The sequence below is a fragment of the Nerophis ophidion genome, linkage group LG09 (assembly GCF_033978795.1).
Source record: "Nerophis ophidion isolate RoL-2023_Sa linkage group LG09, RoL_Noph_v1.0, whole genome shotgun sequence".
Classification (NCBI taxonomy): Eukaryota; Metazoa; Chordata; class Actinopteri; order Syngnathiformes; family Syngnathidae; genus Nerophis; species Nerophis ophidion.
This window is the reverse complement of record NC_084619.1, coordinates 7,998,045-8,025,773: the sequence shown is the minus strand read 5'-3', so window position 1 is coordinate 8,025,773 and position 27,729 is coordinate 7,998,045. Positions and strand designations below refer to the sequence as shown.

The 27,729-nt window shown below is 46.4% G+C and overlaps 1 protein-coding gene across 1 annotated transcript; it reads right to left on the bottom strand.

The window, feature by feature from the left end:
- Positions 1 to 25,960, bottom strand: morn4 (MORN repeat containing 4). Its single transcript, XM_061909913.1, has 5 exons — positions 25,871 to 25,960; positions 25,290 to 25,363; positions 890 to 1,004; positions 705 to 814; positions 1 to 649 (listed from the first exon to the last, which is right to left on the bottom strand). Exons 2-5 carry the CDS (start codon positions 25,354 to 25,356, stop codon positions 501 to 503), a joined length of 441 nt encoding a protein of 146 aa, XP_061765897.1. The 5' UTR covers positions 25,357 to 25,363; positions 25,871 to 25,960; the 3' UTR covers positions 1 to 500.
- Between the last annotated feature and the right edge of the window lie 1,769 nt (positions 25,961 to 27,729).

Genomic DNA, 27,729 nt, shown 5'->3' with positions numbered 1-27,729 from the left:
ATATATATATATATATATATTGTTTTGTTTAGTTTTTTCTTTTTTAAGACTTCCCGCGGGCCGGATTTTGGACGCTGGCGGGCCGTAGTTTGGGGACCCCTGCTTTCTTCAATTAAACAATTCTCGTGAAATTGTGGTTTCATTCTTATAAAATATTTTTTATTTTTTTGCTAATTACGACTTAATACTTGTAAAAGTAGTAGTAGTGGTGGTCGTAGGGTTGACTTTTTGTTTTTAGCGTCATCCTTGTACTCCTTTGTACTTAAGTCCTAGCCGGGTCTCCTTAATTAGCCGCTAACTCTTAGCAAGCTAAGACGTCGTTAGCGGTGGCAAAACTCTTAAGAACACACCTGTGTGCTGTGTGGTTTTGTGCATTGGGAACATGGATATTGGTGTTTGGTGAGAAGAAGTACGTTGAAGGAAAGGGGGAGGAGTCCACCTCCCTGAGGCATCCCTTTGAGGAGCAAGAACCAGGACATAGCTGTAAAGGTGAGAAAGAGTCACAGAGCCACCCTGCGGGCGTTGGCGGCCGACGCCTGCGCCCTCTGCACCACCGCGGGACACTTTTCTCTCCTCTGCAGCTTGTGGTTTTGGAACAAACCCTCATTGCGTGGAACACCGTGAGTTCCGTGCGGGAACGTCAACAGTCCTGGACGAGAGACAGCATTACGGGACGTCCACAGGATCCTTTCCTTCGGCCTCACCGTATCCCTCCACGCGTCCGCCTTTGAACTCGCCCTCGAACTTCATGCCGTCGGATCGACCGAAGACCCCCGCGCCTTGAAACTTCCCGTACGCAAACTCGCCCTCGTACCTGGCATGGCGACAAGACGGCAAAGACTCGTGAAAAGTGCAGCGGACCAAGGCGGCCTCGCCGTTGCTCGCACACCTGGAGCCGTCCGTGAAGAGAAGGACGCCGGCGCCGTGGAAGAGTCCGTCCTCAAACTGTCCGGCGTAACAGGTTCCGTCTTGGAACTTGAGCTGGCCGACGCCATGCCTCCGACCTACAAAACCACACACAGGAAAGGATCCTTCGAAACGTCATGTGAAGCAAAATTGACCTTTCAATGATTGTCCTGTGAGTTAAGGGTGTAGAGATCAATCGGACACCAATCAGTATCGTCCCATTTCTGTCAGGCTTGCCACTGACAGTCTGTTTGTGTTTTAGTTTATCCTCCGTGTGTGTTTAGTATTTTCTGTTTTTAGTTTCCCGTTTTTTTCCCTGTGCGCTGTTTCCCCTCAGCTGCGGCTGATTGGCACCTGGCCACACCTGGTGTCAATCAGCCCGCTCCTATTTGTACCTGCTTTTGGGCTGGATTATTCTGTCAGAGTTAGTTGTTGACAAACCCCTAGATGCAGAGAAGGAGGGAGGCATTTTGCAGGAAAATATGATCTCCGTAATATTGCTAAAATTCGCTCCATTCTGTCCACTAAAGACGCCGAGATCATTATCCATGCGTTTGTTACGTCTCGTCTCGATTACTGTAACGTATTATTTTCGGGTCTCCCCATGTCTAGCATTAAAAGATTACAGTTGGTACAAAATGCGGCTGCTAGACTTTTGACAAGAACAGGAAAGTTTGATCACATTAGGCCTGTACTGGCTCACCTGCACTGGCTTCCTGTGACTTTAAGGTTTTACTACTTACGTATAAAATACTACACGGTCTAGCTCCAGCCTATCTTGCCGATTGTATTGTACCGTATGTCCCGGCAAGAAATCTGCGTTCAAAAGACTCCGGCTTATTAGTGATTCCTAGAGCCCAAAAAAAGTCTGCGGGCTATAGAGCGGTTTCCGTTCGGGCTCCAGTACTCTGGAATGCCCTCCCGGTAACAGTTCGAGATGCCACCTCAGTAGAAGCATTTAAGTCTCACCTTAAAACTCATCTGTATACTCTAGCCTTTAAATAGACCTCCTTTTTAGACCAGTTGATCTGCCGCTTCTTTTCTTTCTCCTATGTCCCCCCCTCCCTTGTGGAGGGGGTCCGGTCCGATGACCATGGATGAAGTACTGGCTGTCCAGAGTCGAGACCCAGGATGGACCGCTCGTCGGGACCCAGGATGGACCGCTCGCCTGTATCGGTTGGGGACATCTCTACGCTGCTGATCCGCTTGAGATGGTTTCCTGTGGACGGGACTCTCGCTGCTGTCTTGGATCCGCTTGAACTGAACTCTCGCGGCTGTGTTGGAGCCACTATGGATTGAACTTTCACAGTATCATTTTAGACCCGCTCGACATCCATTGCTTTCGGTCCCCTAGAGAGGGGGGGTTGCCCACATCTGAGGTCCTCTCCAAGGTTTCTCATAGTCAGCATTGTCAGTGGCGTCCCACTGGATGTGAATTCTCCCTGCCCACTGGGTGTGAGTTTTCCTTGCCCTTTTGTGGGTTCTTCCGAGGATGTTGTAGTCGTAATGATTTGTGCAGTCCTTTGAGACATTTGTGATTTGGGGCTATATAAATAAACATTGATTGATTGATTGATTTAATTTAAAACACTAAGACATAAAAAATAAACAAAGGGTACGAACAAAAAGCGCGCACGTGGGCGTATAACAGGTATCGAGCAGGAAAACAGAAATCATACGTGACCTACTCAGTGGCTTAGTGGTTAGAGTGTCTGCCCTGAGATTGGTAGGTCGTGAGTTCAAATCCCGGCCGAGTCACACCAAAGACTATAAAAATGGGACCCATTACCTCTCTCCTACCGTTTATGTTATACATGCTTCACTGGTGAGAGCATTTGGCAAGCACCGTTTTGCCCTTCTAATTTCAGCAATCCTTAAATTCATCGCCGTTTGTTTACATTAACAACTTTCTCTGATGCTGCCACAGAAATACGTGTTTTATGCCACTCCTTCTTGTCTCATTTTGTCCACCAAACGTTTTATGCTGTACGTGAATGCACAAAGATGAGCTTGGTTGATGCTATTGCTACCTACTCAGTAGCCTACTGGTTCGAGTGTCCGCCCTGAGATCGGTAGGTCGTGAGTTCAAATCCCGGCCGAGTCATACCAAAGACTATAAAAATGGGACTCATGCTTGGCACTCAGCATCAAGGGTTGGAATTGGGGGTTAAATCACCATATATGATTCCTGGGTGCGGCACCGCTGCTGCTCACTGCTCCCCTCACCTCCCAGGGGGTGATCAAGGGTGATGGGTCAAATGCAGAAAATAATTTCACCACATCCAGCATGTGTGTGACATTCATTGGTACTTTAACTTTAAATATGAAAACAAATTTGGAAGCAGGGAATAAAAGGCAGTAAGCTAAAAACCGCAATCAAATAAAGCTTACCGCAACGCTGCCATGAAGGTACATATTTATTTATACTCTAACAACTACAAAAAAAGGCAAACAAAAGGCGTGCACAATGGCGGTACAAAACTAGACTATGAAAACAAACAAAGCACGAAGGCAGAACTAAAAAAATACCAAAAACTTACGTGGCATGGGCAGGAGGGATTAAACAGCATGGCATGGCATGAAGGAAGTATGTGTATGAAGTCGCCAGGCTGACCACCTGGCAACTACAGGTTTAAATAATGAACATGATAAGTGCAAACAGGTGTGAGACATGAAGGCAGGGTGAAAACTAATGGTAACAAAGAAAACAAGGAAGTCCCAAAAATAAAACCAAACATGACAAAAACAAAACATGATCCCATGGGCTTGACACTATTCTGTTTTTATTTACCATTTACACAAGGTGCCAATTTTGTGTTTTGTATGTAAAAGGAGGGTATAATAAAGGTAATACTAGTAGTCTTCAAGTACGTTCCAGTAAATGTAACAGGAAGGGGAAATCAGCACACAACTCCCCGCTGTCAGCTAAAGGTTTAGCAGCTCCATCTGCCTGGTGTGTGTGTGTGTGTGTGTGTGTGTGTGTGTGTGTGTGTGTGTGTGTGTGTGATGGCAATTACTGCACGGTAATCCATCAGATTTTTAGCAGGGCTTTAGGAAGCAGTCGTGGAATGTTCTAGCTTCCCCATCATAGTCCACACTGTCAGGGAGAGATTCACTCGGAGTCCATTTCTGTTAGAAATCTGATTTTTTGAGGCCGCATTGAACTCAACGTGGCCCCAATGTGGCCTCAATGTTGCCTCAATGTGGCCTCAATGTCGCCTCAATGTGGCCTCAATGTGCCCCCAATGTGGCCCCAATGTGCCCCCAATGTGGCCTCAATGTGCCCCCAATGTGGCCCCAATGTGGCCCCAATGTGGCCTCAATGTGGCCCCAATGGGGCCTCAATGTGGCCCCAATGTGGCTTCAATGTGGCCTTAATTTGGCCCCAATATGGCCTCAATGTGGCCCCAATATGGCCTCAATGTGGCTCCAATGTGGCCTCAATGTGGCCCCAATGTGACCTCAATGTGGCCTCAATGTGGCCCCAATGTGGCCCAAATGTGGCCCCAATGTGGCCCCAATGTGGCCTCAACGTTGCCCTAAAGTGGCCTAATGTGGCCCCTATGTGGTCCCAATGTGGCCTCAATGTGTCCCCAATGTGGCCCCAACGTGGCCCTAATGTGGCCCTAATGTGGCCCCTATGTGGCCTCAATGTGGCCTCAATGTGGCCTCAATGTGGCCCCAATGTGGCCCAAATGTGGCCCCAATGTGGCCCCAATGTGGCCTCAACGTGGCCCTAAAGTGGCCTAATGTGGCCCCTATGTGGTCCCAATGTGGCCTCAATGTGTCCCCAATGTGGCCCCAACGTGGCCCTAATGTGGCCCTAATGTGGCCCCTATGTGGCCTCAATGTGGCCTCAATGTGGCCTCAATGTGGCCTCAACGTGGCCTCAATGTTGCCCCAATGTGGCCTCAATGTGGCCTCAATGTGGCCCCAATGGGGCCCCAATGTGGCCCCAATGTGGCCTCAATGTGGCCTTAATTTGGCCCCAATATGGCCTCAATGTGGCCCCAATATGGCCTCAATGTGGCTCCAATGTGGCCTCAATGTGGCCCCAATGTGGCCTCAATGTGGCCGCAATGTGGCCCCAATGTGGCCCAAATGTGGCCCAAATGTGGCCCCAATGTGGCCTCAACGTGGCCCTAAAGTGGCCTAATGTGGCCCCTATGTGGTCCCAATGTGGCCTCAATGTGTCCCCAATGTGGCCCCAAGGTGGCCCTAATGTGGCCCTAATGTGGCCCCTATGTGGCCTCAATGTGGCCTCAATGTGTCCCCAATGTGGCCTCAACGTGGCCCTAATGTGGCCCTAATGTGGCCCCTATGTGGTCCCAATGTGGCCTCAATGTGGCCTCAATGTGTCCCCAATGTGGCCTCAATGTGTCCCCAATGTGGTCTCAATGTGGCCCCAATGTGGCCCCAATGTGGCCTCAATGCGGACCCAATGTGGCCTCAATGTGGCCTTAATGTGGCCCCATAGTGGCCTCAATGTGGCCTCAATGTGGCCCCAATGTGGTCTCAATGTGGTCCCAATGTGGCCCCAATGTCGCCTCAATGTGGCCCCAATGTGGCCCCAATGTGGCCTCAATGTGGCCCCAGTGTGGCCTCAATGTGGCCCCAATGTGGCCTTAACATGGCCCCAACGTGGTCTTAACATGGCCCCAATGTGGCCTCAATGTGGCCCCAATGTGGCCCCAATGTGGCCCCAATGTGGCCTCAACGTGGCCTTAATGTGGCCTTAATGTGGCCCCTATGTGGTCCCAATGTGGCCCCAATGTGGCCCCAATGTGGCCTCAATTTGGCCCCAATGTGGCCTCAATGTGGCCTCAATGTGGCCCCAATGCGGCCTCAAGGTGGCCTCAAGGTGGCCCCAATGTGGCCTCAATGTGTCCCCAATGTGTCCCCAATTGGCCCCAATGTGTCCCCAATGTGTCCCCAATGTGGCCCCAATGTGGCCTCAATGTGGCCCCAATGTGGCCCCAATGTGGCCCCAATGTGGCCCCAATGTGGCCTCAGTGTGGCCTCAATGTGGCCCCAAAGTGGCCTCAGTGTGGCCTCAATGTGGCCCCAATGTGGCTCCAATGTGGCCCCGACATGGCCCCAATGTGGCCTCTATGTGGCCCCAATGTGGCCTCAATGTGGCCCCAATGTGGCCTCAACGTGGCCTTAATGTGGCCCTAATGTGGCCCCTATGTGGTCCCAATGTGGCCCCAATGTGGCCTCAATGTGGCCCCAATGTGGCCTCAATGTGGCCTCAATGTGGGCTCAATGTGGCCCCAATGTGGCCTCAATGTGGCCTCAAGGTGGCCCCAATGTGGCCTCAATGTGTCCCCAATGTGTCCCCAATTGGCCCCAATGTGGCCCCAATGTGTCCCCAATGTGTCCCCAATGTGTCCCCAATGTGGCCTCAGTGTGGCCTCAATGTGGCCCCAAAGTGGCCTCAGTGTGGCCCCAATGTGGATCCAATGTGGCCCCAATGTGGCCCCGACATGGCCCCAATGTGGCCTCAATGTGGCCCCAATGTGGCCTCAACGTGGCCCTAATGTGGCCCTAATGTGGCCCCTATGTGGTCCCAATGTGTCCCCAATGTGGTCTCAATGTGGCCCCAATGTGGCCCCAATGTGGCCTCGACGTCACTTCCATGCAGAGTACGATAAGGTGAAAACTAACGAAGTTGACTGGAATTCCGTAAATGAACAAGGAAGTCGCTACCACTACTACAAAATAAAATAGTGAATTATATTTATATAGCACTTTTCTCTAGTCACTCAAAGCTCTTTTTACATAGTGACACCCAATATCTAAGTTACATTTAAACCAGTGTGGGTGGCACTGGGAGCAGGTGGGTAAAGTGTCTTGCCCAAGGACACAACGGCAGTGTGTCCTTGGGATCGAACCTGGAACCCTCTAGTTGCTGGCATGGCGACTCTACCAACCGAGCTATACCGCCACATAAAATAAAATAAGACCTTAAAAATAAGTGTTTTTTATGTGAAAATAAATTAAATGTAATGTATTAAAGTATATGTATGTGTGGGAAAAAAAATCACCAGACTACTTCATCTCTACAGAACTGTTTCATGAGGGAAGCCCTCATGAAACAGTTCTGTAGAGATGAAGTAGTCTGGTGATTTTTCCCACACATACATAAATTGCGCTCTACCAAGGTATCGAGCACTATTCTCTGGATAATCAAATTAAGACATATAATGTATTAAAGTATATATTTATAGTAGTGTTCTCCTGTTACCAATATTTTAGTACCGGTGTTAAAATATTGATACTTTTCTAAATAAGGGGGACCACAAACAAAATGGCTTATTGGCTTTATTTTAACCAAAATCTTACGGTACATTAAACATATGTTTCTTAATCAAAGAACAGGTTTGTCCTTAAATAAAATAGTGAACATACTACACAACTTGTCTTCTATTCGTAAGTAAACAAACAAAAAGAAGCAGTAACACATTGTGTCATTTATCATTCTATTTTGTCAAAATTATTAAGGACAACTAGTAAAAAATGTGTCAGAGTTAGTTTGTGACGAACCCCAAGATGCAGAGAAGGAGGCAGGCATGGAGTGAGAAAACATGATTTAATAAAAATACTAAAACAAAAACAAACCAAAGGGGTACAACCAAAAACGCGCACGTGGGCGGATAACAAACAAAGAGAGCTAGCATGGGAACTAGAAAATAAACACGGAGCTTAGCATGGAAGCTAGCAAAAACAAAAAGGCCTAGCGTGGAAGCTAGCAGGTATCGAGCAGGAAACAGAAGTCGTACATGTAATAAGAAAACAAACTTGGAAGCAGGGAACAAAAGGCAGTAAGCTAAAAACCGCAATCGTTGACCAGACGTGATACGACATGACGCGACAGGTAGCAACGACAACAGCGACAAGAAGTGACAATACATGACAATAATCCAGCACTCGACTGGAGGACAAAGCAGGTACAAATAGGATCGGGCTGATTGACACCAGGTGTGGCCAGGTGCCAGTCAACGCAGGGAAAAAAAAACAGGAAACGGACAAAATAAGAGCGCTGACAGGAATTAAAAACAGGAAATACTAAACGCACGGAGGAAAAACTAAAACACAAACAATCAGTGGCAAGCCTGACAAATTGATTATAAATCCACTTGTTCATTTACTGTTAATATCAGCTTATTTACCATTTTAACTTGTTCTATCTACAATTCTGTTAAAATTTAATAATCACTTATTCTTCTGTTGTTTGATACTTTACATTAGTTTTTGGGCGATACCACAAATGTGGGTATCAATCCGATACCAAGTCGTTACAGGATCATACATCGGTCATATTCAAAGTCCTCATGTGGCCAGGGACGTATTTCCTGAGTTTAAAAACATAATATGAATTTTGTGACGATCAAAAATAGAAATGTATCGACTCAATACGCCATTGTACTTGGTATCATTACAGTGGATGTCAGGTGTAGATCCACCCATGGCATTTGTTTACATTCAGGGGTGCTAGCTTGCTGTTAGCGTTTAGCGATCGTATCCTCCTATGGTGTGTAGTGAAGCATGTTTAGCCATTCCTCGTCCCGCAGGGATGATACTTGCAGGACTAAATCACTAATGGAGGCGAGGATTAGTGATTTAGAAGTAGCTAAAACACTCAGATATTTGCCGCTTAGGGCGTTTCAGTGTTAAAACTTCACCTTTATCTTTAGTTTTTAAGCCAAAATGCGTCCGTTCTGTTCTTTTCTGTCCACACACTGTGTCTGCTTGTAAGTACTCAGTGATTGTGCGCTGCCGAACACGCCCGTCCGCTTGTGCGACCAGTAATGTCATGAAGTGACGACGCGCCGTCATGCCCGGGAACCGATACTTTTCAAACAGAGTTTAGTACTGTGGAGGGAAAGTGTAGTCAGCGCTGCTTGTAGGAAGAAAAGTCACCGCCGCTGTCCATGGTACTGAAGACATGTGCTGACGGCGTAAGTACTCAGTGATTGTGCGCTGCCGAACACGCCCGTCTGCTCATAAAACCAGCAATGTCATGACGTGCCGACGCGCCGTCATGCCCGGGAACCGATACTTTTCAAACAGTATAGTACTGTGGAGGGAAAGTGTAGTCAGCGCTGCTTGTAGGAAGAAAAGTCACCGCCGCTGTCCATGGTACTGAAGACATGTGCTGACGGCGTAAGTACTCAGTGATTGTGCGCTGCCGAACACGCCCGTCTGCTCATAAAACCAGCAATGTCATGACGTGCCGACGCGCCGTCATGCCCGGGAACCGATACTTTTCAAACAGTATAGTACTGTGGAGGGAAAGTGTAGTCAGCGCTGCTTGTAGGAAGAAAAGTCACCGCCGCTGTCCATGGTACTGAAGACATGTGCTGACGGCGTAAGTACTCAGTGATTGTGCGCTGCCGAACACGCCCGTCTGCTCATAAAACCAGCAATGTCATGACGTGCCGACGCGCCGTCATGCCCGGGAACCGATACTTTCCTAACAGTATAGTACTGTGGAGGGAAAGTGTAGTCAGCGCTGCTTGTAGGAAGAAAAGTCACCGCCGCTGTCCATGGTACTGAAGACATGTGCTGACGGCGTAAGTACTCAGTGATTGTGCGCTGCCGAACACGCCCGTCTGCTCATAAAACCAGCAATGTCATGACGTGCCGACGCGCCGTCATGCCCGGGAACCGATACTTTCCAAACAGTATAGTACTGTGGAGGGAAAGTGTAGTCAGCGCTGCTTGTAGGAAGAAAAGTCACCGCCGCTGTCCATGGTACTGAAGACATGTGCTGACGGCGTAAGTACTCAGTGATTGTGCGCTGCCGAACACGCCCGTCTGCTCATAAAACCAGCAATGTCATGACGTGCCGACGCGCCGTCATGCCCGGGAACCGATACTTTCCTAACAGTATAGTACTGTGGAGGGAAAGTGTAGTCAGCGCTGCTTGTAGGAAGAAAAGTCACCGCCGCTGTCCATGGTACTGAAGACATGTGCTGACGGCGTAAGTACTCAGTGATTGTGCGCTGCCGAACACGCCCGTCTGCTCATAAAACCAGCAATGTCATGACGTGCCGACGCGCCGTCATGCCCGGGAACCGATACTTTCCAAACAGTATAGTACTGTGGAGGGAAAGTGTAGTCAGCGCTGCTTGTAGGAAGAAAAGTCACCGCCGCTGTCCATGGTACTGAAGACATGTGCTGACGGCGTAAGTACTCAGTGATTGTGCGCTGCCGAACACGCCCGTCTGCTCATAAAACCAGCAATGTCATGACGTGCCGACGCGCCGTCATGCCCGGGAACTGATACTTTCCAAACAGTATAGTACTGTGGAGGGAAAGTGTAGTCAGCGCTGCTTGTAGGAGGAAAAGTCACCGCCGCTGTCCATGGTACTGAAGACATGTGCTGACGGCGAGACACAGCTGGGAGGGGATTAGATTTCGCAGATGGTACGTGTTCATCTAATCATCTGTTGTCTTTAACACTAAGCGGCCGGGAGCAGAGCGAGAGAGAGGATTGGGAGTGACGGCAGGAGTACGACTTGCTGAAAGACATTTTGGAAAATCTCGGGACAAACATTAAAACTTTGTTAAACCCGCACACTTGGCTCTTGTGCCGTGTCTACGGTGGAGCTACCCGGAAGCGTCTTCCACAAGTACCGTTTTTCATTCATTAGTACCGCGATAAAATACCAGTACCGTACAAGCCTAATTTATAGTGTGATATATTTTGGAGTTCTAATCTTCGTGGCTGTAAAGTAAAGGCAACACGGACATCTACGTTATCTTTATTTATCAACTCACTTACGTAAACAACTTACGCAATGTACGCAAATTCCGGTCCTTCAACAATCGCTATTTCTTCGGAATCAAAATATACACAAACCCCGTTTCCATATGAGTTGGGAAATTGTGTTAGATGTAAATATAAACGGAATACAATGATTTGCAAATCATTTTCAACCCATATTCAGTTGAATATGCTACAAATACAACATATTTGATGTTTTTTTTTTAGCAAATAATCATTAACTTTAGAATTTGATGCCAGCAACATGTGACAAAGAAGTTGGGAAAGGTGGCAATAAATACTGATAAAGTTGAGGAATGCTCATCAAACGCTTATTTGGAACATCTCACAGGTGTGCAGGCTAATTGGGAACAGGTGGGTGCCATGATTGGGTATAAAAGCAGCTTCCGTGAAATGCTAAGTAATTCACAAACAAGGATGGGGTTGAGGGTCACCAATTTGTTAGCAAATTGTCGAACAGTTTTAGAACAACATTTCTCAACGAGCTATTGCGAGGAATTTAGGGATTTACCATCTACGGTCCGTAAAATCATCAAAAAGTTCGGAGAATCTGGAGAAATCACTGCACGTAAGCAATGATATGACGGACCTTTAATCCCTGAGGTGGTACTGCATCAAAAACCGACATCAGTGTGTAAAGGATATCACCACATGGGCACAGGAACACTTCATAAAACCACTGTCAGTAACTACAGTTGGTCGCTACATCTGTAAGTGCAAGTTAAAACTCTACTATGCAAAGCCAAACCCATTTATCAACAATATCCTGAAACGCCCGAGCTCATCTAAGATGGACTGATGCAAAGTGGAAAAGTGTTCTGTGGTCGGACGATTCCACATTTTAAATTATATTTGGAAACAGAGGACGTGGTGTCCTCAGAACAAAGAGGAAAATAACTATTCGGATTGTTATAGGTGCAAAGTTCAAAAGCCAGCATCTGTGATGGTATGGGGGTGTATTAGTGCCCAAGGCATGGGTAACTTACACATCTGTGAAGGCACCATTAATGCTGAAAGGTCCATACAGGTTTTGGAGCAACATATGTTGTCATCCAAGCAACGTTATCATGGACGCCCCTGCTTATTTCAGCAACACAAGTGTTACAACAGCATGGCTTCGTAAAAAAAAGAGTGCGGGTACTTTTCTGGCCCGCCTGCAGTCCAGACCTGTCTCCCATCGACAAAGTGAGGCGCATTATGAAGCGTAAAATACAGCAGCGGAGACCACGGACTGTTGAACAACTGAAGCTCTACATATGGCCGGAAACCAACATTAAATGACTGTGACCTTCGATCCCTCAGACGGCACTGTATCAAAAAGCGACATCAATCTCTAAAGGATATCACCACATGGGTTCAGGGACACTTCAGAAAACCACTATCACTAAATACAGTTTGTCGCTACATCTGTAAGTCCAAGTTAAAGCTGTACTATGCAAAGCGAAAGCCATTTATCAACAACATCCAGAAACGGCGCCGGCTTTTCTGGGCCCGAGATCATCTAAGATGGACTGATGCAAAGTGGAAAAGTGTTCTGTGGTCTGACGAGCTCACATTTCAATTTGTTTTTGGAAATATTCGACATCGTGTCGTCTGGACCAAAGGGGAAGCGAACCATCCAGACTGTTATCGACGCAAAGTTCAAAAACCAGCATCTGTGATGGTATGGGGGTACATTAGTGCCCAAGGCATGGGTAACTTACACATCTGTGAAGGCACCATTATTGCTGAAAAGTACATGCAAGTTTTGGAACAACATATGCTGCCATCTAAGCGCCGTCTTTTTCATGGACGCCCCTGCTTATTTCAGCAAGACAATGCCAAGCGACATTCAGCACATGTTACAACAGCGTGGCTTCATAAAAAAAGAGTGTGTGGCGCATTATGAAGCGTAAAATACAACAGACCCCGGACTGTTGAACGAATGAAGCTCTACATAAAACAAGAATGGGAAAGAATTCCACTTTCAAAGCTTCAACAATTAGTTTCCTCAGTTCCCAAACGTTTATTGAGTATTGTTAAAAGAAAAGGTGATGTAACACAGTGGTGAACATGCCCTTTCCCAACTACTTTGGCACATGTTGCAGCCATGAAATTCTAAGTTAATTATTATTTGCAAAAAAAATAAAGTTTATGTGTTTGAACATCAAATATCTTGTCTTTGTAGCATATTCAACTGAATATGGGTTGAAAAGGATTTGCAAATCATTGTATTCTGTTTATATTTACATCTAACACAATTTCCCAACTCATATGGAAACGGGGTTTGTAAGAAATTTGACCTCCGAGGCGTTCCAGTTGAAACGCCTGTTTAGGAACTCTGACATTCCAACTTTCCAGTACCAGTGGAACACACCCTATAGCCAGCTAGTACCCAGCGCACTAATCACTGTCTAGCAACTGGCACGTTGATCACTAGCTGACAACTTAACACCGTTAATAGCGGGCTGGCAATTAGCATGCTAATCACTAGCTGTCAACTGGCCCGCTAATCGCTAGCTGACAACTTAACGCCGCTAATGCCTAGATGGCAACTATTGTGCTAATCCCAATCTGGCAACTGCCGTGTTAATAGCTAGCTGACAACGCTGTTAATAGCTAGCTGGCAACTAGAGTGCTAAAATGCTAGTTAGCAACATGCAAGTTAATCCCTAATTAACAATTAACATGCTAATCACAAGATGGCAACTGATGCGCTAAACGCTAGCTTACAGCTGAACGCTGCTAATAGCTAGCTGGCAACTAGGACGTTACTAGCTAGCTAACAACTAGTGCTAATTGATTGAGTTTTAATTAAATTGTTTGTTTTAATGAGGATTTTATTTTCTGAGTTTAATTTGAAAGCACTTTCATTCGTCTCGTGTACGAATTGTGCTACTCGAAATTAACTTGCCTTACCTCAACAGCTAGCGGCAACTAGCGCAATGATTGCACATTAATCGCCAGCTGACAACTAACATGCTAATCCCTAGCTGGCAACTGGTGCGCAAATCGCTGGCTGACAACGCTGCTTATTGCTAGCTGGCAATTAGCATGCTAATCACTAGCTGTCAACTGGCCCACTAATCGCTAGCTGACAACTTAACGCCGCTAATGCTTAGATGGCAACTATTGTGCTAATCGCAATCTGGCAACTGCCGTGTTAAAAGCTAGCTGACAACGCTGTTAATAGCTAGCTGGCAACTACAGTGCTAAAACGCTAGTTAGCAACTGGCAAGATAATCGCTAATTGACAATTAACATGCTAATCACAAGCTGGCAACTGGTGCGCTAATCGCTAGCTGACAGCTTAACGCTGATAATAGCTAGCTGGCAACTAGGGCATTACTAGCAAGCTAACAACTAGCGCTAATCGATTGAGTTTTAATTTGAATTGTTTGTTTTAACGAGGATTTTATTTTCTGAGTTTAATTTGAAAGCACTTTCATTCGTCTCGTGTACAAATTGCGCTACTCGAAATTAACTTGCCTTACCTCAACAGCTAGCGGCAACCAGCGCAATGATTGCACATTAATCGCCAGTTGACAACTAACATGCTAATCCCTAGCTGGCATCTGGCGCGCAAATCGCTGGCTGACAACGCTGCTTATTGCTAGCTGGCAATTAGCATGCTAATCACTAGCTGTCAACTGGCCCACTAATCGCTAGCTGACAACTTAACGCCGCTAATGCTTAGATGGCAACTATTGTGCTAATCGCAATCTGGCAACTGCCGTGTTAAAAGCTAGCTGACAACGCTGTTAATAGCTAGCTGGCAACTAGAGTGCTAAAACGCTAGTTAGCAACATGCAAGTTAATCCCTAATTGACAATTAACATGCTAATCACAAGCTGGCAACTGATGCGCTAATCGCTAGCTGACAGCTGAACGCTGCTAATAGCTAGCTGGCAACTAGGGCGTTACTAGCTAGCTAACAACTAGCGCTAATTGATTGAGTTTAAATTTGAATTGTTTGTTTTAATGAGGATTTTATTTTCTGAGTTTAATTTGAAAGCACTTTGATTCGTCTCGTGTACAAATTGTGCATCTCGAAATTAACTCGCCTTACCTCAACAGCTAGCGGCAACTAGCGCAATGATTGCACATTAATCGCCAGCTGACAACTAATATGCTAATCCCTAGCTGGCTTCTGGCGCGCAAATCGCTGGCTGACAACGCTGCTTATTGCTAGCTGGCAATTAGCATGCTAATCAGTAGCTGTCAACTGGCCCACTAATCGCTAGCTGACAACTTAACGCCGCTAATGCCTAGATGGCAACTATTGTGCTAATCGCAATCTGGCAACTGCGGTGTTAATAGCTAGCTGACAACGCTGTTAATAGCTAGCTGGCAACTAGAGTGCTAAAACGCTAGTTAGCAACATGCAAGTTAATCCCTAATTGACAATTAACATGCTAATCACCAGCTGGCAACTGATGCGCTAAACGCTAGCTAACAGCTTAACACTGCTAATAGCTAGCTGGCAACTAGGGCGTTACTAGCTAGCTAACAACTAGCGCTAATTGATTGGGTTTGAATTTGAATTATGTTTGTTTTAATGATGATTTTATTTTCTGAGTTTAATTTGAAAGTACTTTCATTCGTCTCTTGTACGAATTGCGCTACTCGAAATTAACTTGCCTTGCCTCAACAGCTAGCGGCAACTAGCGCAATGATTGCACATTAATCACCAGTTGACAACTAACATGCTAATCCCTATCTGGCAACTGGCGCGCAAATCGCTGGCTGACAATGCTGCTTATTGCTAGCTGGCAATTAGCATGCTAATCACTAGCTGTCAACTGGCCCACTAATCGCTAGCTGACAACTTAACGCCGCTAATGCCTAGATGGCAACTATTGTGCTAATCGCAATCTGGCAACTGCGGTGTTAATAGCTAGCTGACAACGCTGTTAATAGCTAGCTGGCAACTAGAGTGCTAAAACGCTAGTTAGCAACATGCAAGTTAATCCCTAATTAACAATTAACATGCTAATCACAAGCTGGCAACTGATGCGCTAATCGCTAGCTGACAGCTTAACACTACTAATAGCTAGCTGGCAACTAGGGCGTTACTAGCTAGCTAACAACTAGCGCTAATTGATTGGGTTTAAATTTGAATTATGTTTGTTTTAATGAGGATTTTATTTTCTGAGTTTAATTTGAAAGCACTTTCATTCGTCTCGTGTACAAATTGTGCTACTCGAAATTAACTTGACTTACCTCAAAAGCTAGCGGCAACTAGGGCAATGATTCCACATTAATCGCCAGTTGACAACTAACATGCTAATCCCTAGCTGGCATCTGGCGTGCAAATCGCTGGCTGACAACGCTGCTTATTGCTAGCTGGCAATTAGCATGCTAATCACTAGCTGTCAACTGGCCCGCTAATCGCTAGCTGACAACTTAACGCCGCTAAGGCCTAGATGGCAACTATTGTGCTAATCGCAATCTGGCAACTGCCGTGTTAAAAGCTAGCTGACAACGCTGTTAATAGCTAGCTGGCAACTAGAGTGCTAAAACGCTAGTTAGCAACTGGCAAGTTAATCCCTAATTAACAATTAACATGCTAATCACAAGCTGGCAACTGATGCGCTAATCGCTAGCTGACAGCTTAACACTGCTAATAGCTAGCTGGCAACTAGGGCGTTGCTAGCTAACAACTAGCGCTAATTGATTGGGTTTAAATTTGAATTATGTTTGTTTTAATGAGGATTTTATTTTCTGAGTTTAATTTGAAAGCACTTTCATTCGTCTCGTGTACGAATTGTGCTACTCGAAATTAACTTGCCTTACCTCAACAGCTAGCGGCAACTAGCGCAATGATTGCACATTAATCGCCAGCTGACAACTAACATGCTAATCCCTAGCTGGCATCTGGCGCGCAAATCGCTGGCTAACAACGCTGCTTATTGCTAGCTGGCAACTGTGGTGTTGATCACTAGTTGACAACAAACACGCTCACCACTAACTGGCAACTGGTGCGCTAATTGCTAACTGCCAACTTACCCCTTCTAATATCTAGCGGGCAACTAGCGCATTAATCGCTAGCTGTCAATTAGCCTGCAAATAACTAGATAATTTAAATACACACACACACATATATGTGTATATATATATATATATATACATACACTACAGGGTGTTGGATCAAACTTAGTTTATTTAAAAACATTTAAATTTGTGGGAAAAATATATAAATACATTTTTAACAAAGCTTCATCAACCAAAATATGCATTATTATACTTCCTTCCTTTGGTATTTGTTAAGACAGGGTTGCAGTTTACCGCGAGATTCCTTCCCCCGGGATGCAAACGGACTACTCTGGACAGGACTTGCAGGTAGGAACATGATTTAATCTTCGTCAATCAAACATGTACCAAAAACGGAAAACAAGCAAAGGGTGCCAATCGCACGGGAAGCTAAAATAACCATTTAGAGCGGGAATCATAAAGTACGAATCCAGAAGGAAGCCAGACTGAGCAAGGTGAATAAAAAGTGCTCTGATTAATGGTAGACCGCAGGTGAGTATGCCGACCACTAATCAAAGTTAGTGGGGATTACCACTAACTAATCTATGGTTAGTGGTAATCCCCATAGAAACCAAAACAAACCCAGAGGTGCACAAAACAATAACTAAGGAAGACCAAAAATAACAGAGAATTCCAAAACATGATCCGGGCGACGGATCATGACAATAATATTACTAAAGTAGTACGTTTTAGGATGCTACCTTTGACTTTTCAAGGAAAAAACCCCTTCTCAGTCCACTAAGAATTCCCAAAGTCCAATCTAGAAGATTTGTCAGTGCCAAAGTGGATAGTTGAGTTTGTCAAGGACTACTAGCGCTAGCTAATAAGGATTGGACTTAATAGTTTAAGCCTGGTTGTCATTAGCCTCACGGTTAGCTTTTGATGGTCGGATCCAGAAAGCGGTTTGGACTTTCCAGGCGGAGAAAAGAGACTAACTTGACCTGTTCCTGGCAGTATTCTTTTCCAAAAGCTTTTAAATCAGTGTTGGAAAATAAAGCTAGTCAGAAATGTGAACACTGCAGTTCTTTCAACACTGGTGGACTAGCAGAGAAATACGTTTTCTTACGGACGATCGCGTGTGTTTGTTCAATAGTACTCAACTTGTCATGTAGTTGGACAAGTCACAGGTGGAAAAAAAATCCTCAGTGACGAACTCTGTAGCATTTGATGTGTTGTCTAAAGCTCGGCGGAGTAACCGTGTAATACTCTTCCATATCAGTAGGTGGCAGCCGCTAGCTAATTGCTTTGTTTGTAGATGTCGGAAACAGCGGGAAGCAGCGTGCAGGTAAAAAGGTGTTCAATGCTTAAACCAAAAAAAAACCCAAAAGGCGAGTGCCCCTCAGAAAAGGCATTGAAGCTATGCAGAACGAAACTAAAACTGAACTGGCTACAAAGTAAACAAAAACAGAATGCTGGACGACAGCAAAGACTTACAGCGTGTGGAGCAGACGGCGTCCACAAAGTGCATCCGTACATGACATAGCGAAAGAACACCAAAATAGGAGCGCAACACAAGAACTAAAACACTACACAAAGGAAAACACCGAAAAAAATCATAATAATAAGTTTGAGACAAGAGCTATAGTGGTTCTAGTTCTGGTTTGGATTCATATCCATCAATTGCGACAACGACTTTTTATTGTCAACTGAGTTTTGTTTTTTAACGATTTCTGCTGGTGGTGTGCCTCAGGATTTTTTTCAGCGTGAAAAATATGCCTTGGCTCAAAAAAGGTTGAAAAACAATGCTGTAAGTAGTCTGCTTTCATCACATAATTACACAGTATTCTGGACATCTGTGTTGCTGAATCTTTTGCAATTTGTTCAATTAATAATGGAGAAGTCAAAGAAGAAAGATGTAGGTGGGAAGCTTTTAGCCTTTAGCCACACAAACACAGCCAGTGTTTCCTTGTTTGAAATTCCCAGAGGTGAAGCTTTACTATGGATCAGAGCGGTCAAGCGAACATGGATCCCGACTACATGTCAGCAGGCAGTTTTCGATGAGAAAATTGTGGTAATAAGTCGCCTCTTACCGGAGATCAGCGGAGCTTCCATCCTGCTGCAGTTTCGTGACTTCCCTCAGAGACGCAACACACCCGTGGACACACCCCTCCGACTTTCGGGTACTATTTAACTCACTAAAACACTAGCAACACAATAGGCAGATAAGGGATTTTTTTCAGAATTATCCTAGTAAATGTGTCTAAAAACATCTGAATCGCTCCCCCTGCAATCACCTTTTTTTTTTTACTTTTTTTTTTTACCTTCTCCAAAGTACATCCGTACATTAAATAGCAAAAGAACACCAAAATGGGAGCGCAACACCAGAACTAAAACACTACACACAGGAAAACACCGAAGAAATCATGATAAGTCACGGCATGAAGTGACAGGTGGTGACAGCACACCTACTTCGTGACTTCCCTCAGAGACTGGCGTCAACACACCCGTGGACACACCCCTCCGACTTTTAGGTACTATTTAATCTCACTAAAACACTAGCAACACAATAGGCAGATAAGGGATTTCCCAGAATTATCCTAGTAAATGTGTCTAAAAACATCTGAATTAAAGTTTGCTTTTTTTCTAGTCCTTCACTCTTAATTTCCTCATCCACGAATCTTTCATCCTTGCTCAAATTAATGGGGAAATTGTCGCTTTCTCGGTCTGAATAGCTCTAGCTGCTGGTGGCTATGATTGTAAACAATGTTCAGATGTGAGGAGCTCTACAACCCGTGACGTCACGCACACATCGTCGATGTTCTCTACTAATTGTAGAAACATTGTTTTCCAGCCTGATCCAAGCTATAAGTAGTCTGCTTTAATCACATAATTACACAGTATTTTGGACATCTGTGTTGCTGAATCTTTTGCAATGTGTTCAATTAATAATGGAGAAGTCAAAGAAGAAAGATGTAGGTGGGAAGCTTTTAGTCTTTAGCCACACAAACACACGGTGTTTTCTTGTTTAAAATTCCCAGAGGTGAAGCTTTACTATGGATCAGAGCGGTCAAGCGAACATGGATCCTGACTACATGTCAACAGGCAGTTTTCGATGAGAAAATTGTGGTAATAAGTCGGCTCTTACCGGAGATTAGCGGAGCTTCTGTCCTGCTGCAGTTTCGTGACTTCCCTCAGAGACGCAACACACCCGTGGACACACCCCTCCGACTTTCAGGTACTATTTAACTCACTAAAACACTAGCAACACAATAGGCAGATAAAGGATTTTTTTCAGAATTACCCTAGTAAATGTGTCTAAAAACATCTGAATCGCTCCCCCTGCAATCACCTTTTTTTTTAAAACTTTTTTTTTTAACCTTCTACAAAGTACATCCGTACATTAAATAGCAAAAGAACACCAATGACACGATGGCGAGGCATAATGGATGCGTGTTGCTACCCCAGGGATGCAAGAGGACCAGGACAGGCAGGAGTTGCAGGTAAGATTAGATTTAATACAAAAAACAAAAATAATACTGGTACAAAATGTAAAGAAAAGGCGTGCCGAATGCACGGAGAGCTATGCTAAGAATTAGCAACGAGAGCAGAGTACAGGAATAGAGGTGCAGAGCGCACGCAAAGCTAAGGCGAGACTTAGCAATAGTGATTACAAAAATAAGAACCAACGTGCGTGTTGCAAGTAGCAAACAAAACAGCCAGGAGGAACTAAGGTAGCAGGTGGTCTTAAATACAACACAAATAATTCAAAACAGGTGTGCGTAATAAGTCCGTGCAGGAGGCATACTTAGGTTGCCATGGTGACAATACAAAACAAGGAAGTGCGCTAACAAACGGGATCGGTAGAGTCCAAAACATGATCAAAACATAGGACAATACAAAAAGGACATAAACATGCTAGAGATGTGTGATCCGGTAGCCGGATCACAACATTACCCCCCCCTTAAGGGGCAGATCCCAGATGCCCCCCAAAAAAAACAGCAATAAAGAGAACCCTCTCCCACAAATGAGACAGTCTGAAAATGAAGGGAGGGTGGAGGGAGGACCTGGTGGAGGGTCGCCAGATCGCATGTCCCCGAATCCACCGAGGACACATCATGTGGCGGCGGCGGGTGGAACGCTGCTGCCGAAAAAGTTTTGGCGGGCGACCTCGAAAAGGCCACATTAGTGGCCGCCTCGCAGGATGAGGTGCCCGGCGAGGCGGACGACCCGGGCACGGCCACATCCGTGGCCGACATGGAGGAGGGAGTATCTGGCGAGGAGGATGACCTCGCAGAGGCCACGCCCGTGGTCGACGTGGTGGACGACGCCTCAGCACCGAAATCCCAGCAGGCTTGGAAGCAGCAGACGAGGGTGCGGGGACTGCAGCCAAAGCAGGCCCGAGTGCAGCTGGCGAGGATGATGCGGGTGCTGCAGCCGCAGGAGTCGTCGGAGGCGGCCTGGGAGCCGCAGGAGTCGTCGGAGGCGGCCTGGGAGCCGCAGGAGTCGTCGGAGGCGGCCTGGGAGCCGCAGGAGTCGTCGGAGGCGGCCTGGGAGCCGCAGGAGTCGTCGGAGGCGGCCTGGGAGCCGCAGGAGTCGTCGGTGGTGCTGGTGTGGGCTCCAGCCCCGTCGTCGACGCTGGTGTGGGCTCCAGCCCCGTCGTCGACGCTGGTGTGGGCTCCAGCCCCGTCGTCGACGCTGGTGTGGGCTCCAGCCCCGTCGTCGACGCTGGTGTGGGCTCCAGCCCCGTCGTCGGCGCTGGTGTGGGCTCCAGCCCCGTCGTCGGCGCTGGTGTGGGCTCCAGCCCCGTCGTCGGCGCTGGTGTGGGCTCCAGCCCCGTCGTCGGCGCTGGTGTGGGCTCCAGCCCCGTCGTCGGCGGTGCTTGGCGGCACGGAGCTGGCACCGGTGCTTGGCGGCACGGAGCTGGCACCGGTACCTGTCGTGGTGCTGGTACCGGAGTGGGCTCCAGCCTTGGAGTTTGTGCTGGTGTGAGAACCAGACTGGGAGCTGGTGTGAGAACCAGACTGGGAGCTGGTGTGAGAACCAGACTGGGAGCTGGTGTGAGAACCAGACTGGGAGCTGGTGTGAGAACCAGACTGGGAGCTGGTGTCGGCTTCAGCCGAGGAGCAGGTGTCGGCTTCAGCCGAGGAGCAGGTGTCGGCTTCAGCCGAGGAGCAGGTGTCGGCTTCAGCCGAGGAGCAGGTGTCGGCTTCAGCCGAGGAGCAGGTGTCGGCTTCAGCCGAGGAGCAGGTGTCGGCTTCAGCCGAGGAGCAGGAGTCGGCGTCAGCCGAGGAGCAGGAGTCGGCGTCAGCCGAGGAGCAGGTGTCGGCGTCAGCCGAGGAGCACTAAGAGACTGGCAGAGAGGAGGACTAGGACTACTATGAGGATTTAGACTAACACTAGGACTTGGGCAAGGACTTGTGTGAGGACCAGTACTTACAATCAAACTAGTGCTTTTATAAGGACTTGGGCAAGGACCAGGACTTACAGTCGAACCAGGGCTTGGGCAGGAACTAGGACTTGAGGTCAACCTAGGGCAAGGACTGGGACTTACAATCATACTGGTGCTCGGGCAAGGACTTGGACAAAGACTAGGACTTACAGTGACACTGGGGCTCGGACAAGAATTTGGGCAAGGACTAGGGTTACTGTGAGGACTAAGACCACGAGGGGAATTAGGACACGGACTACGATCAAGACTACACGAAGGTACGTAACTGGGACCGGGACTTGGACTACCATTAAGAGAATGACTTGAGCAAGGACTTGGGCTAGGACTCGGACTACGACTCAGTCTACGAGTTGATCTACAATGTTGGCCAGAAGTCGGACCAGGACTGGGACTAGGCTTGAACACCGGTGGTGGAGGGCGCACTGGAGGTAGTGGACTAGCGAGTCGAAAAGTCGGTGGAGGAGGTCTAGGTGGCCTTAGTGGCTTGACCGGGGGAAACACAGGTGGAGGAAGAAAAGTAGGTAGCTCATGTTGCCTTAGTTTGCATCTAGAAATAACATCTGTATAGAACTTAGTTGTGTCTATAGAGTCCAAAAAATCATAGTCAATATTTGAAACAGGTTGAGAATAAGACTCAACAATATAAAAATCCTCAGAAAAAATATCATCGACAGGGGGTGGTATTGAGCCACCAGGGGGCGTTGACGAAATGACGTCACCGTGATGGACCGGTGGGCCGGAGGTATGCCCTGGCCTTACAGCCCAGTCGGAAGAGTGGTTGGAATATGGAGAAAAAACAAAACTTCCAAACCTCAGGGAAGAGTACTGGGCTGTTGTCTGCGCGCTGCTGTCCGGGGAAAAAGTCTTCGCGGCTTGGCGAAGGGAAGACTTTTGGTGGTCCACTGCGAGGCGGCGTTGTGCTGGCTGTTTTCTGACACGATGGCGAGGCATAATGGATGCGTGTTGCTACCCCAGGGATGCAAGAGGACCAGGACAGGCAGGAGTTGCAGGTAAGATTAGATTTAATACAAAAAACAAAAATAATACTGGTACAAAATGTAAAGAAAAGGCGTGCCGAATGCACGGAGAGCTATGCTAAGAATTAGCAACGAGAGCAGAGTACAGGAATAGAGGTGCAGAGCGCACGCAAAGCTAAGGCGAGACTTAGCAATAGTGATTACAAAAATAAGAACCAACGTGCGTGTTGCAAGTAGCAAACAAAACAGCCAGGAGGAACTAAGGTAGCAGGTGGTCTTAAATACAACACAAATAATTCAAAACAGGTGTGCGTAATAAGTCCGTGCAGGAGGCATACTTAGGTTGCCATGGTGACAATACAAAACAAGGAAGTGCGCTAACAAACGGGATCGGTAGAGTCCAAAACATGATCAAAACATAGGACAATACAAAAAGGACATAAACATGCTAGAGATGTGTGATCCGGTAGCCGGATCACAACAACCAAAATAGGAGCGCAACACAAGAACTAAAACACTACACACAGGAAAACACCGAAGAAATCATGATAAGTCACGGCATGAAGTGACAGGTGGTGACAGCACACCTACTTCGTGACTTCCCTCAGAGACACTGGCGTCAACACACCCCTCCGACTTTTAGGTACTATTTAATCTCACTAAAACACTAGCAACACAATAGGCAGATAAGGGATTTCCCAGAATTATCCTAGTAAATGTGTCTAAAAACATCTGAATTAAAGTTTTTTTTTTTTCTAGTCCTTCACTCTTAATTTCCTCATCCACGAATCTTTCATCCTCGCTCAAATTAATGGGGAAATTGTCGCGTTCTCCGTCCGAATAGCTCTTGCTGCTGGTGGCTATGATTGTAAACAATGTGAGGATGTGAGGAGCTCTACAACCCGTGATGTCACGCACACATCGTCAAAGCTTTTTTATTAGCGACCAAAAGTTGCGAACTTTATCGTCGATGTTCTCTACTAATTGTAGAAACATTGTTTTCCAGCCCGATCCAAGCTATAAGTAGTCTGCTTTAATCACATAATTACACAGTATTTTGGACATCTGTGTTGCTGAATCTTTTGCAATTTGTTCAATTAATAATGGAGAAGTCAAAGTAGAAAGATGGAGGTGGGAAGCTTTAAGCCTTTAGCCACACAAACACACAGTGTTTCCTTGTTTGAAATTCCCTAAGGTGAAGCTTTACTATGGATCAGAGCGGTCAAGCGAACATGGATCCCGACCACATGTCAACCGGCAGTTTTCGGTGAGAAAATTGTGGTAATAAGTCGCCTCTTACCGGAGATCAGCGGAGCTTCTGTCTTGCTGCAGTTTCGTGACTTCCCTCAGAGACTCTGGCGTCAACACACCCGTGGACACACCCCTCCGACTTTCAGGTACTATTTAACTCACTAAAACACTAGCAACACAATAGGCAGATAAGGGATTTCCCAGAATGATCCTAGTAAATGTGTCTAAAAACATCTGAATCGCTCCCCTGCAATCACCTTTTTTTTTTTTTTTACTTTTTTACCTTCTACAAAGTACATCCGTACATTAAATTGCAAAAGAACACCAAAATGGGAGCGCAACACAAGAACTAAAACACTACACACAGGAAAACACCGAAAAAAATAATAATAAGTCACGGCATGAAGTGACAGGTGGTGACAGCACACCTACTTTGTGACTTCCCTCAGAGACTCTGGCGTCAACACACCCGTGGACACGCCCCTCCGACTTTTAGGTACTATTTAATCTCACTAAAACACTAGCAACACAATAGGCAGATAAGGGATTTCCCAGAATTATCCTAGTAAATGTGTCTAAAAACATCTGAATTAAAGTTTTTTTTTTTCTAGTCCTTCACTCTTAATTTCCTCATCCACGAATCTTTCATCCTCGCTCAAATTAATGGGGAAATTGTCGCTTTCTCGGTCCGAATAGCTCTAGCTGCTGGTGGCTATGATTGTAAACAATGTTCAGATGTGAGGAGCCCTACAACCCGTGACGTCACGCACACATCGTCAAAGCTTTTTTATTAGCGACCAAAAGTTGCGAACTTTATCGTGGATGTTCTCTACGAAATCCTTTCAGCAAAAAAATATGGCAATATCGCGAAATGATCAAGTATGACAGACAGAATGGACCTGCTATCCCCGTTTAAATAAGAACATTTCATTTCAGTAGGCCTTTAGTGTGAATAACTTGCCTTCTTTCCACTCGCCATGGTACTCCTCCCCAGTGGCGTAGGTGAAAGAGCCTCTGGTCAGAGTCATGTCGCCCCTGTTGGTCACACAAACACCACATTAGTGTACAGGTGAACTTTGACCTCTAACAAATGGGATTATCACACATTATCCGACTGAACACAAATTGTCTCAGCTGCAAATTGAGCATGATTAAAGCATGCATGCGATATAAATGTAAAATGCACGTCAATGTTGCAAATGTTATTGGTCATGTGACATATTATTATTATTATGCCCCTTATTAAATGATGATAGTAACATTAATACAGGATGAGACCAACATTTCCCTATATTATTTTTTTTTCCAAACACTGTTACACAATGCTGTAATTTTACACACATAAAACATCGAATAGCGTAACGTTCATCATTATTCAAAACCAAAACAAACAAAAAAAAAGGAATAGTGAATGTGTGTGTGTTGGGGAGGGAGCCTAGACATGTTGCAGGATACATCGCGTCTATTATCCAGTGCGTCAATTGTCACTCCAAACGGCGTATTTGTGCACAAAAGGCAACCTTATGAATACTATTTATTTACCTGTACGCTACGTTTGTTGTCTCTGAAGCATGCAGGCGACGTAGAAGAGCAGAGAGGCGTAAAAAATGGTAACCAGCTGGAAACCGTATGGTGCGTTCACTTGCCCCTGGTCAAGTGGATTTAACATTACAAACCGCAAATGGATATTCCTGGAATATGTTGTTTTCGGAGTATATTGTTTTTGTGAATTCGAGCTTGTTTTGTGCAACATTTTCTACGCCCATGATAAAAGAACATTCGCTGTTTTTGTTCCGAAACTCAAATGTCCGGTGTACGCGAAGGCATCAGTACAACAGCACCATGGCAGCGGTGTTGCTGTTTGATAGCATGAGAGTATTTGCTCATTGAAAAACTCTCTCTGATTGGACCACGCAGCTTCATCACACATGCGGAGTAACTCAGCAGTGCAGCGTTGAAAAAAAAAACATGTATTTGTTTATCATGTTGGAACAAACAATAACAATAGCAATTGTTCTCACTGTAAAACAGCATCCAAGGTTAATTATGCACATGCATCAAATCATCCATCCATTTCCTACCGCTTATTCCCTTTTGGGGTCGTGGGGGGCGCTGGCGACTATCTCAGCCACAATTGGGCGGAAGGGGGAGTACACCCTGGACAAGTCGCTACCTCATCGCAGGGCCAACACAGATAGACAGACAACATTCACACACTAGGGACCATTTAGTGTTGCCAACAAGTTAAATATCCATCCATTTTCTACCGCTTATTCCTTTTGGGGTCGTGGGGGGCGCTGGCGACTATCTCAGCTACAATCGGGCAGAAGGCGGAGTACACCCTGGACAAGTCGCCACCTCATCGCAGGGCCAACACAGATAGACAGACAACATTCACACTCACATTCACACACTAGGGACCATTTAGTGTTGCCAACAAGTTAAATATCCATCCATCCATCCATTTTTCTACCGCTTATTCCCTGCGGGGTCGCGCGGGCGGCGCTGGCGCCTATCTCAGCTACAATCGGGCGGAAGGCGGAGTACACCCTGGACAAGTCACCACCTCATCGCAGGGCCAACACAGATAGACAGACAACATTCACACACTAGGGACCATTTAGTGTTGCCAACAAGTTATATATCCATCCATCCATGCATTTTTCTACCGCTTATTCCCTTCGGGGTTGCGGGGGGCGCTGGCGCCTATGTCAGCTACAATCGGGCGGAAACCCTGGACAAGTCGCCACCTCATCGCAGGGCCAACACAGATAGACAGACAACATTCACACTCACATTCACACACTAGGGACCATTTAGTGTTGCCAACAAGTTAAATATCCATCCATTTTCTACCGCTTATTCCTTTCGGGGTCGTGGGGGGCGCTGGCGCCTATCTCAGCTACAATCGGGCGGAAGGCAGGGTACACCCTGGACAAGTCGCCACCTCATCGCAGGGCCAACACAGATAGACAGACAACATTCACACTCACATTCACACACTAGGGACCATTTAGTGTTGCCAACAAGTTAAATATCCATCCATCCATCCATTTCCTACCGCTTATTCCCTTCGGGGTTGCGGGGGGCGCTGGCGCCCATGCTAGCTACAATCGGCCGGAAGGCGGGTACATCCTGGACAAGTCGCCACCTCATCAGAGGGCCAACACAGATAGACAGACAACATTCACACTCACATTCACACACTAGGGACCATTTAGTGTTGCCAACAAGTTAAATATCCATCCATCCATCCATTTTCTACTGCTTATTCCCTTCAGGGTTGCAGGGGGCGCTGGCGCCTATGTCAGCTACAATCGGGTGGAAGGTGGAGTACACCCTGGACAAGTCGCCACCTCATCGCAGGGCCAACACAGATAGACAGACAACATTCACACTCA

What these genes read in the sequence shown, in the direction of transcription:
- morn4 (XM_061909913.1), bottom strand. Translation starts at nt 25,356, where the DNA reads ATGACTCTGACCAGAGGCTCTTTCACCTACGCCACTGGGGAGGAGTAC. An exon ending in CCATGGCGAGTGGAAAGAAG is followed by an intron (nt 1,005 to 25,289) that starts GCAAGTTATTCA and finishes GTGGTTTTGTAG; the next exon opens with GTCGGAGGCATGGCGTCGGC. An exon ending in CGGACGCGTGGAGGGATACG is followed by an intron (nt 650 to 704) that starts GTGAGGCCGAAG and finishes TCTCTCGTCCAG; the next exon opens with GACTGTTGACGTTCCCGCAC.